This window comes from Raphanus sativus, unplaced genomic scaffold (assembly GCF_000801105.2).
Source record: "Raphanus sativus cultivar WK10039 unplaced genomic scaffold, ASM80110v3 Scaffold3198, whole genome shotgun sequence".
Lineage (NCBI taxonomy): Eukaryota > Viridiplantae > Streptophyta > Magnoliopsida > Brassicales > Brassicaceae > Raphanus > Raphanus sativus.
In genome coordinates this window covers 1-11947 of record NW_026618505.1, presented here as the reverse complement: position 1 = coordinate 11947, position 11947 = coordinate 1, and the positions used below count along the sequence as shown (strand labels likewise).

The 11947-nt window shown below is 52.9% G+C and overlaps 1 protein-coding gene across 1 annotated transcript; it reads left to right on the top strand.

The window, feature by feature from the left end:
* The first annotated feature begins 1960 nt into the window (after positions 1–1960).
* On the top strand, positions 1961–4654 carry LOC130506404 (meiosis-specific protein ASY2-like). Its single transcript, XM_057001045.1, has 5 exons — positions 1961–2264; positions 2334–2468; positions 2540–2995; positions 3055–3404; positions 3492–4654. Exons 1-5 carry the CDS (start codon positions 1961–1963, stop codon positions 4542–4544), a joined length of 2298 nt encoding a protein of 765 aa, XP_056857025.1. The 3' UTR covers positions 4545–4654.
* The last annotated feature ends 7293 nt before the right edge of the window (positions 4655–11947 follow it).

Sequence of the window (11947 nt, the reverse complement as noted above, 5' to 3'; positions counted from 1 at the left end):
ATCGCCTGCATCCTACCGTGTGGAGCTCTGGACGTGGTCCGTATCGTACACTCAACGGATACGTTGAGGAGATCAGTGGCAAAATCACCGCCAGCGAAGTAATGAAGGCACACCCGAAGCACGTACTCAAGAAACCATCTTCTCTACCGTCTTCAGATCATGATGATGTCATCTCAGCGACAAAGATCGTCATCGTCCCTGCCCGAGGCTGAGCTCCAACGTGGCAAGATTTATTTCCTCATGCCCGCAACTAAACCAGACAAAGAAAAGATCCGCCGCGAAAGAAGTAATGCTAACGCCGACAAGAAGCGTTCTCGGCATCGTGAAGAGGGCGATGATCATAAGTCCAACGGGGAAAATAATGGTAAAGACACGGACTCATCGGTGTTGATCTCTGATAGGTGTTTAAGGTGAGTTTGGTCAATAGAAAGTAAAAGAACTCAAGAGTGGGGTGAACAGAGACGTTTTATTAGAGTCGGAATAACGAGGGTACAAGAGTAAGAAAGCCGGCTAGTCGATGCTCGGTGAGATCCTAGCCGGAAGTACAAGAGAGCGGCGAGATACAAAGAGAATAAAGGAAACCCTAATCTAGCCGCAAGTCTGTCTGTCTGTGTAGTGATGCCTTTCTTTCCTGTCCTCAACTCCTTATATAGTCTCCTAGGTCGGTTGGCTTTGACCTAATCCGTCCCCTTCGTTATGGGCCTTTTGGCTTAAAGGCCCAGTCGAGAAGACTGCTCGGCCCGAGCCGCCTGATCGTTTCCATCGGCTTCTCGTCGTTCAGCTATAGAGGTCTCGAGCCGAGTCGCGGCTCGTCAGAAGCCGTCTCCGAGCCGGTCATCCTTTGAATGGTAGTAATGGGCCTCCTATTCGCTGGGCCTTGTGGATGGTGCCAATCCATCCCCAACAGTAAGTCCCCCCCTAGTTCGTTGTCGAGCAGCTGGTCGCAGCGAATTAGTGAGTTAGGGCTCGAAGAATAGGAGGTTTGATAGTCGGTTCCTTTGATTTAACCGAGGAACCGCCGGCGGAAAGAGTTCCGGATGTTCCCGAACGAACAACCGACCTATCGTACGCTCGATGCCTCAGATGAACTCCTCTAAACCGATGAATCGACTGTGCCGGTTTTTGATGTGACAGCGAACCATCACCGGTTTTCGATCGAGAAGCTGAAACGTCGCTAGGGTTTTTTGTCGGGAATCCGAAAGGTCGCGTCTGAGTGTGACGCGCGAGCCCGCCGACAGGCCCAATTAGGCCCGCTTAGGGCTAATGATGGCACCTCGTGGGAGGCGCCTTCACTCTCTCTATAAATAAGAGGTCTCTCTCGAGATCTCTCTCATTCTTCTCTCAGTTTATCAGGTACTTTCTCTCTCTACTCCTTATCTCTCTAGCTTTTGCTCTCTGTTTTAGTTCCTCTACTCGATATGTCGACGAGCAAACAACTTTCTCGAGAACAAAAGGGAAAGATGATTTCGAGCACCACTGGTCCCGATAGTGATCTGGAGAGGGTTCGCGGATCCGGCGATAGCGTAGAGGAGGCTCATCGCGAGGCGATGATGGATACCGAGAACATGACCCGAGAGCAGCGTATGCTCGTCTCGGTAGCGATGGTTCAATCTCGCGCAGACGATGACGGAGGCGATGGCTCTCCTGACGACGGGATGACTCCCTACTGCTTCTACCCGGGAAATATTTTCGAGGAGCAGCGCCGACTCGATCCGTCGCGAGCTCGTCCCCCTGTAGTTGAGGGGCAAGACTGGAGGAACGTTTTACCGACGCGATCCACATTCGAGTCGGTGACGAAGCTGCTGAAGAGAGGCAAGGCGACCGGGTTACATTCATAATCCCGTCAAAGACCCAAAGGCCGTGGTCCCCCCCGAAGGGGTATCAGTGCGTATACGAGTCGTACTTCGAAAAGGACACGAAACTATGGTTTCCGATTCCTCGACTCGTCACCGCCTACACGATGCGCCGAGGAGTCGCTTTGAGCCAATTCTTGAATGGCGCTTGGCGTCTAGCAGTTGCGCTGATGGTGATTGGGGCGGAAGCTGGCGCTGCTCTCAGCGTCCGAGCATTTGAGGAGCTGGTCTCGGTGAAGATTAATCGAGGCCTGTTATCACTGAAGATACGCCCGAACTATAATGTGGTAACGGGCTATCCGACCAAGACGAACGACTGGCAGCGATCGTACTTCTATGTTAAGTCCGATCGCTCGGCTTTCGAGGAGCCGCTGAAGACCGGTTACCGTGTTCTTTGGAACAATGAATTTGGTATTGAATGTTCTTTAATCTTTTACTGTTTCAGACTCCTGACCATCTCTTTTTCTCTTGTTTTGACAGTTCCTCACTCGAATACCGCGGAGTACGAGGAAGATTTCTTGGAGAGTGCTCGGATTATCGCGTCCCAGAAACAGGATTTTTGGGAGAACTTCTCGTACAGGAGGATTCGTAGGTCGATTGATCGGATCAAGCGGCGTAAGTTTCTCTTTCTCTTCTTTTGCTCGGTTTCCTCAGGGATCCTAAGTCGCTTTCTTTTGTCTTTGCAGAGGTTTGGCGTTCGGACACCGTTCCTCTCATCACCAAAAAGTCGAAGAGAATCAACTTGTTCACCAAAGCCGAGCAGATTGAAATTAACCGAGCCAGAGCTATGAGGGAATTGCCGGATCTAAGTTTGGTGGTTGGGAAGCAACTCGGGTTCGTGGAACCGGACCAAAGCTCTAACGCAAACTCCTCTGATCCCGGGGAGCCGAGAGCGACTGAGTCGGACGGGGCTCAGCTCGTGAGAAAGTCGGGGAGCAAGAGGAAGGAGAGGGAAGGCGTTTCTTCCGAGGAGAAGCAAGCCGAGGAGACTTCCACCGGTGGGGGCGCCGGATCGGAGAAGAAGCGGGCGCGCAAGGATCCCGTTGAGGTTCGGCCTTCCTCTGTGGAGAGAGGTGAGCTCCAGGCCTTGGAGCCTAGCAACAATTCTCGAGATGACGTTCTCCCGGATCCGTCTCTCGATGGTGGTCTTCAGGGGACTTCTTCTAAGGTGAAGAAGAAGTCGAAAAAGAATAATAAGAAGAGTGCCGGCGAATCCTCGGGCACGAGATAGCGCCCAATACGGAGAAGGAAACCGTGGAGGCTCCGACTACTGCCGTTTCCCTCCCCAAGGCGGCGGTTCGTGAAGATGCCCGGGGATCGAACAGGTCCTCTCCGAAGGCTCAGGAGGGTAAGGCTGTGCCGAAGAACCTGCAGGGGTTTTGCCCGGATAAAGTGGACTTCATTTTCAAGCGGGACACTCCTCTCGTTTGTAACGAGAGAGATTGCGCTCGTTTCGTCCGCCAAGTCCGGGGAAGTAGGGAGCATCTCCCACTCGTCAAGGACTTAGTTTTCCAAGACGAGTACACCGCTGCTGCCGGTTCCTCGGTTAAGGTAAGTATAGTTTCTGCATCGCATTCGTTTCTCGTCTTTCTTCTCATTTGGTCGTCCTATCCCAACTCTTTCTTTGATGTGTTGCAGAGCCAAGGTGACTGGAACGAGGTCGTCCGCATATACGACAAAGAGCTGAAGAGGACCTATGGTGTGATTGATAGGCAACGGCGCAACACCAAGGAGGCGACTGTCGCCTTAGAGGTCATGCTGAAGAAGAAGGACGAAGCGGTTATTGCAGAAGCGGCCATGAGGGATGAACTCTCCCAGAAAGAGGCGGCTATGAACAAGGAGCTGAAGCGAGCCCGGGAGTTGGTTAAAGCGCTCGAGAAAGAGAAAACCAAGCTGGCAAACGAGAAGAAGACCCTCGAGGAAGAGAAGGCGGCTGCTGCCTTAGAGCATTCCAAGGAGATGGATCGTCTCCGAGAGTCGCGCCGCTATGAGGTTACTCACGAACGGATCCGAGTAATGGCGGCGATGCATGGGAAAGCCGCCGTTCGCTTCCAGAGGATCCAGGATCGGGAGTCCCGTCGTGATAACTTTGAGGATGCGAGATGCATGCTCGGCCAGGCTCGGGGGATGAGACGTTGCCTTGAAGGGATGAAAGCGGCAGGTAAAAACATCTCTCAGGGAGATATTGATATCTACGCCGGGCAAGAGAGGCATTATGATGCGGAGGTGAAGCGTTTGATCGTAGATGATCTTCTCGAGAAGGACCTTTCTTTATCTCCTCTCGTGCTCGAGTCGAGGTTCGTTATCCAGGAGATGATGGATAAAATCGACAAATTTGGGTCGAACATGGACTTGCTCGACTCCGAGGCCGCCAAGACGCTTCGCACTCCCCTCAGAGCACCAGGGGATCGATCCGAAGAGCCGTCGAAGAGCCTTCTCGACACCGTTCAGTCGCCAGCTCGCCCTGATGCTGTTCTCCCGGGTCAAGAAGTTGCCCTTAAGGACCCTTCCGTGGCTGAGGAGACGAACAAGTCAGCTCCCGACGAACCGATCTCCAACACGCCGGTCAATATCTCCGACTCGCCGTCATTCGAGGATGCGGATTCTGGCGCGAGTGAAGGACATCTCGAGGGGGCGGACTCTGGCGCGAGCGAAGAACATCCCGAGGAGGATCTTCCTGCCTTGGATTAGTATTTGATGTTTGTTGTATCTGACTTTTGGCGCTTGTGCCTTTAAAACTATTTCCTTTTCTCGGCTAAGGCCTTTTGTTGTATGAACTACTGCCTTGCTTTTTCTTCAGACCTTTTTATGAATTTTTATTATATATTTCAGTAAGTCGTTTCCACTTAGAAATATGTAAATCGTTTTTGTTTTTAACCGAGAAAGGATTCATTCGAGCGGCTACTCGCGTTTGCCAGCGAGTTCCCAATTTTTCAGATAGAACAGGAAATTAGAGGCGGTTGCTCGTTCGAATCTTCTTTATTCAACTAAACTTTTACAAGTGGTTGATCAAGCGATTACAAAGAGAATCTCTAATCGTTCTATTGAATTACCGAGGAAAAGGTTCCGAGACGCATTGCAGTAACCGAGAGAACCGTTGGTCGGCCAAACCGTCGTTCTTCGGTTAGACTTGGTCTAGAATTTCCATCGGGTAGCCGGTCAATGCGTGACGCACAGGTGACGCAAGGCTGTTATTCCCTTCGACTGACGTCTGATCAAGACCCAATCGATTGATTTTGGGCGAGTGCTCGTACGCCGCTTGAAAAAGGGGTTGGCATCGTTTACTAGAAAGTGACTGTTCGTCATTCTTTCGCGAAAAAGTTTGGACTTTGTTTTGGTTGGGGCTGGACCCTGTGAAGGGATGCCTACGTACCTCGGATGAGGATCAAGCCTTTCGTAGTTCGTTTGACCGAGTGAAAGTGGCTGTAGTAGCGCATTCACTCGGACGAGTAGAAGTGACGGTTAGGTGCATCTACTCGGTTTTTTTTTTTTTTTTTTTTTTTTTTTTTTTTTTTTTTTTTTGCGAACAGTGACCTGTTGGTCATTCGCTCGGAGAAAAAGATGAGACGAATCTATTGGTAGAAGAGGCGAAGATGCATAGAGTTCCAGGCTCGTGGAACTGCCTCTCCGCGGGAAGTCTCGAGTCGGTAGACGCCTGGTCGAACGACTCGGGTGATCTTGTAAGGTCCTTCCCAATTGGTCCCTAGCTTGCCAGCGTTGAGCTCCTTTGTGTTGTCGAAGACTTTTCGGAGGACGAGATCGCCGAGCTCGAGAGGGCGCGCTTTTACCTTCTTATTATAGTAGCTCTCGATCTGGTTCTGGTAATTTTGGATCCGAAGAAGCGCTTGATCTCGTTTTTCCTCGAGTTCATCGAGGGCATCGAGGAGCATATCTTGATTAAGCTCGACGAACTGCGGCATCTTGGCGCGCCGAAGACTTGTCACGTTAACTTCGGCGGGGGCCATTGCTTCCATCCCGTAAGCAAGAGAGAAAGGGGTGGATTTGGTCGCACCGCGAGGAGTCGTTCGGTGCGACCAGAGGACGCCGTCCAGCTCGTCGGCCCAATGGCCTTTCTTTAGGTCGAGTCGCTTCTTGATACCATCGATGATAATCTTGTTGGAAGATTCCGCCTGTCCGTTTCCTTGCGGGTAACGAGGAGTCGAAGGGCTTAGACGGATATTCCACTTGTTGCAGAACTCTTTGAAGTTTCCGGACATGAACTGAGAGCCATTGTCCGTTATGATCTCGTACGGCAAACCGTGACGGCAAATGATGTTCTTCCAGACGAAGGTGCGGACTTCCTTGTCCGTCACCTGAGAGAACGCTTCGGCTTCAATCCATTTGGTGAAGTAATCAGTGAGGACCAGGATGAAACGACGTTGGCGCGAGGTCGGCATTGGCCCGATGATGTCCATCCCCCACCTCATGAACGGATAAGGGGCAGCAGATGTCCGCAACAGCTCAGTGGGACTGTGGATGCTCGGAGCGTGACGCTGGCATTTGTCGCACCGACGAGCGTATGCCTCGCAGTCAGTGTTCATAGACGGCCAAAAGAATCCCAAGCTTCGAACCTTAAGGGCGAGTGCTCGGCCTCCCGAGTGGTTTCCTCCTGCTCCGTCGTGAGTTTCAGCCATTACTCGGCGTACTTCATCGCCCTGGATGCACTTTAAGAGAACCTTATTCGCGGTCACTCGGTGAAGTTCGTCGTTCATGACGACGTAGTGGGCGCTGCGTCTCTTCAGGCGTCTCGCTGCCCACTTATCGTTCGGCAGTCTTCTCGTACGAGATAATCTAGGAACTCGGCTCGCCAATCGACTGGGGTATCGTCACGATCGGTCATCTCGGTGTCGGCTTGATCCGGCATCTCAGTTTCGGTTTGATCGGTGGTGGATCGTCGAGTTGTCGCAAAGATTGGGGTGATGGGAGAGCTGTCGTCGGAGGAAGAATCGATGCTCGGTCGATCGATCCGCTGTATGGGTATCGTCCTTTTGACCTGATCGTGGAGTTTGCTCCCGAGTGCGGCTAAGGCATCGGCGCAAACGTTCTCTCCGCGGGGAACCTTGGTGAGTTCGAAGAAATCGAATTCCCTAGCGAGCTCCTGAACCACTCGGAGATACGCATCCATTCTATCATTGCGAGCATCGTAGTCGCCGCTAAACTGGCTAGCGACGAGCTGCGAGTCGCAATAAGCACTCAAGCGTTTGGCTTTGACGGCTCGGGCGAGACGAAGACCGGCGATCAACGATTCATACTCTGCCTCGTTGTTAGAGGCCGGGAAGCCGAAGCTGAAAGACTGGCGGATGAGTTCTCCTGTTGGCGATTGAAGCTGGACTCCAGCACCGGATCCTTTGCTCGTCGATGATCCGTCGACATGAAGAATCCAATTGGGACTCGGGACATCGAGGTCTTGTGCAAGATCTGGCGTGAGCTCGACAAGGAAGTCGGCGAGGACTTGAGATTTGGCGGCTGTTCGACATTTGTACGTAATGTCGAGTTCACTCAGTTCGATTGCCCACTTGGTCAGCCGGCCGGCTCTGTTGGGATTTTGCAGGACGGTGCGGAGCGGTTGGTCGGTCAGAACTTCGATAGAGTGTGACTGGAAGTAGGGTCGTAATTTCCTCGCGGAGTCGACGACGGCCAGAGCCAGCTTCTCAAGGGTTGGGTATCTGGTCTCCGGGCCGGTCATGCGTCTGCTAGTGTAAAAAATCGGACGCTGCTCGCCACGGTCCTCCTTGATCAGGACACTGCTGACGGCTGCCGAGGAGACAGCGATATAGAGAGACAAAACGTCTCCTACGTCTGGCTTGGCCAAGACGGGAGGAGTCGTTAGGTATTGCTTGAGTTGGACGAACGCGTCCTCGCATTTATCATCCCAGATGAACTTCTTGTTCCCTCGGAGGAGATCATAGAAGGGAAGACATTTGTCGGTAGATCGGGAGATAAAGCGATTAAGGGCGGCGATGCGTCCTGTTAGTCTTTGAACTTCGCGGCAGTTTCTCGGACTGGGGAGGTTCAGGACTGCTGAGATCTGTTTCGGGTTAGCCTCTATTCCCCGTTGCGTGACGATGTAACCAAGGAATTCGCCCGAGGAGACGCCAAACGTGCACTTTGCGGGATTCAACTTCATCCCGTACTTGTTTAAGATGGCGAAGCATTCCTTCAGGTGAGTTAGGTGGTCGTCGGCTCGGAGCGATTTGACGAGCATGTCGTCGATATAGACTTCCATTGTCTTCCCAAGCTGCTCGGCGAACATTCGGTTGACAAGCCGCTGGTAGGTTGCTCCAGCATTTTTTAATCCGAATGGCATCACCTTATAGCAGTAGGTTCCCCGATCGGTGATAAAAGCAGTTTTCTCCCGGTCGTCTGGGTGCATCAGGATCTGGTTATAGCCCGAGAAGGCGTCCATGAACGTCAACATCTCGTTACCGGCCGTCGATTCGACTAAGCGATCGATGCTAGGCAACGGGTAGCTGTCCTTAGGACATGCTTTGTTGAGGTCGGTAAAGTCGACGCAGACGCGCCATTTACCGTTCTTCTTCTTGACGACCACCGGGTTGGCTAGCCATTCCGGGTAACGAACTTCAGTGATTGAACCGGCACCGAGTAAACGCTCGACTTCCTCTGCGACTGCTTTGGATCGCTCTGGTCCCAACTTTCTTCTTTTCTGCCGGATGGGTTTGAAGTTGGGATCAACATTGAGTTCGTGGGTTGTGATAGCCGGGTCGATTCCCTTCATATCAGACATCGTCCAGGCGAACGTGGACAGGTTTTGCTTAAGGAACTCGAGGATCTTCTGCTGCATTTCGTCGGGTAGGAATGCGCCTACTCGGACTGATTTGCTCGGGTCCGACTCGTCAACTGGTACTTCGAGAACTTCTTCCTTTTGCGGGCAGACTTTGCTCGCGGGAGGAGAGACCGAGTTGACAAGTGACTGGGAGCGCTGGATTTTAACCGTGGCGATCAGGAGATCCCGCGCGGCTTGCTGATCACCCTTCAGAGTTTTGATCGACCCGTCTGATCCTGGGAACTTAACACACTGATGATACGTCGATGCGATTGCTCGCATTGAATGCAGCCATGGGGTGCCGAGTATAACGTGGTAAGGGGCTTTGGAGCCGACCACAGAAAATTTGACCGTCCGAGTGACTCCGCATGCGTGAACCGAGAGGCGGATCGTGCCCGCGATTACCTCTGACGAGCCGTTGAACCCTGTCAGGGTCCGAGTAGAAGGCTTGACGTCATTGAGGTCAATTCCCATCTTTACGAGGGTTTCGCGAAAGATGATATCGACCGAGCTCCCGGTATCGATAAGTACTTTTGTGACGTCGTACTTGTCGACACCGAGCACGACGAGCAAAGGATCGTTGTGAGGGAGGTGCACGCCGAGTGTATCGTCAGACGAAAAGGTAATCGGCTGATCGTCTACTTGCTTCTGGGGCCATCGTTGGGAAGTAGTTGCTTGCCTTCGGTGGTCTTTGACTGCTCTAACTGAATCGCCGCAGGGAGGTGATCCACCCATAATGACGTTTATCCGGGGACGAGTTTGTGCTCGCTTCGCGCGGAGCACATCGCGAAGGTCGTTACTCGTTTCGACAGTATCCCTTTTCTTGCGGTTAAGGGTTGTCCGCAGGTCGCCGATCTTCGCGTTGAGTTTGTCTCGCAAATCGCAGTTCGGCTTGTCGGCGCACTGCCTTTGGGAGGATTCTTGTGCCGAAGCTTTCGCGGCGCGATTCGAGTCGATCTGTCGGCGGAGATCGGAGGAGACTGGCGTTTCCTCGGTAGTGGATCGAAACTTTTGATTGAGGAGGGACCGAAGATCCGTAGTGTCGTCTGGGGTCTCCGTATCGTTGTCCTCGTCCGACGAGGATCCTGGTTCGTTCTTTCCTTGAGGTTGGACGCGGATTACTTCAATGCGCTGGCGGTTGGCAGGCTGATCGTCGTCCGCCGAGTCGTCATCATCGTCGGTTTCCCGGGCGACCTTCTCAGCGTCCTTCGATCGTTTGTCGTTTTTACGGTTTTTGCCTTGCGATTTGCGCTGAGCCTTCTTGTCTTTGTTTCTGCTCCAGCTGTTTTCCCCTTTTGGTTTGGGTTTTGGCGGCTGGATCTTGTAATCGCCGCTTTCGATCGAGGAGAGGAACTGGGCGTAGAGAGACTTGCACTCAGTCGTGTCGTGTCCCTTCACGTCGTGATACTTGCAATGCTTCGTGAGATCGATGGGAGTTCTGGTCGGTCCTGGAGCCGACTCGACTTTAGCCACGACACCAGCACCCGGGGTACTGGGAGACGCATCTGGAGAGTCGGTCTCTCGCTGATAAACATTCCACTTTTTATCGTGCATGACCATGGTTGAGACAGGGGCGTTGTTCGCGTCCACGACGTAAAGGAGACCTCCTTTTTTGCCGCCGCTATCAGCTGGTGCGTGCTGGCGCGGCTCTGGCCGAGCACCCGCACTTTTGGCTGCAACCGGCTTGGCAGCGTTCTGCTTCCGAATTATTGCCTTGGTATCTTCTTCCATTCGGATGAAATTGTGAGACCGGGCAATAGCGTCGGGGAGCGAAGTCGTAGGGTTGGAATACAAGTCCTTACGAAACTTCGAGTTGACGAGGAGAGTGTTCATCAAAGCGTCGATAGCGATATGATCAGGGACGTCGACTCGGGATACGATCGTCTTGAACTTTTCCATGTAGTCCTTGAGGCTTTGGTCTTTTGTTTGCGCCATATTCCACAGGCTGGAAGCGGTTGCTGCTCGCTTGGTAAACATGATGTAAGTCTTGAGGAAAACGGCTGATAGGTCTCTGAAACTGCGAATCGAGTTCTCGCTGAGCTGTGAGAACCAGGTTAGCGCTTGTTCGTTGAGTGTTTCGACGAAGAGCTGACAGTATCCTGCGTCCTTCTCTTCGTCGGAAAGGCGAGCTCTGGCCATAGCTATGTTGAAGGCTGTCAGGTGTTCGACGGGGTCGCCTCCGGGTTTGTACTCGGGAAGACGGAGCTTTTCTATCTTGCGGAGCTGGACCCTGGTTAGCTCGCTAGCGAAGGGCGAGCGCGAAGTAGAGGCGATGACGCTGTCGATCTGAGGGGCTGCGCTCGTCGCTTGGTGAATCTGCGAGCTCATTTGCTGAAGGCTGAGTTTGAGCTCGGCGATCTCGCGAATCGTCGTCGGATCTGCTGTCGTCGGAGTAGGGTGTACGGCGGGAGGACCGTTAGGGTCAGATTCGTCCACAGCGCGGTCTTCTGCCGGCGTCGGAGGGAAGAGATGCCGGCAGACGGGCTGGGAACGGTTCGTCGGTCCAGCGGGAGCAGTGAGGGCAGCCACGAGAGCAGCGAGCTGCTCATTCGTCGTTTTCTGGACTTCTTCTTGATGCGCGAGGCGAGCCATCACGGAGCTCATGAAGTCCGACGAGAGAAGAGGAGGAGGAGGCGGAGGCGTAAGCTCGGTCGCTTCGCCGGAAGAGCCGGGGTTCGAGTCACCAATCGTCATACTAGGCTAAGAAACGTTACTCTGATCGGCCCCACGGTGGGCGCCAATTGTTTAAGGTGAGTTTGGTCAACAAAAAGTAGAAGAACTCAAGAGTGGGATGAACAGAGACGTTTTATTAGAGTCGGAATAACGAGGGTACAAGAGTAAGAAAGCCGGCTAGTCGATGCTCGGTGAGATCCTAGCCGGAAGTACAAGAGAGCGGCGAGATACAAAGAGAATAAAGGAAACCCTAATCTTGCCGCAAGTCTGTCTGTCTATGTGGTGATCCTTTCTTTCCTGTCCTCAACTCCTTATATAGTCTCCTAGGTCGGTTGGCTTTGACCTAATCCGTCCCCTTCGTTATGGGCCTTTTGGCTTAAAGGCCCAGTCGAGAAGACTGCTCGGCCCGAGCCGCCTGATCGTTTCCATCGGCTTCTCGTCGTTCAGCTATAGAGGTCTCGAGCCGAGTCGCGGCTCGTCAGAAGCCGTCTCCGAGCCGGTCATCCTTTGAATGGTAGTAATGGGCCTCCTATTCGCTGGGCCTTGTGGATGGTGCCAATCCATCCCCAACACTCGATCACGGCATTTGTTTGGCATGAAAAACAACGTGTGTACACTTTGCGAAAACCAAACTCTT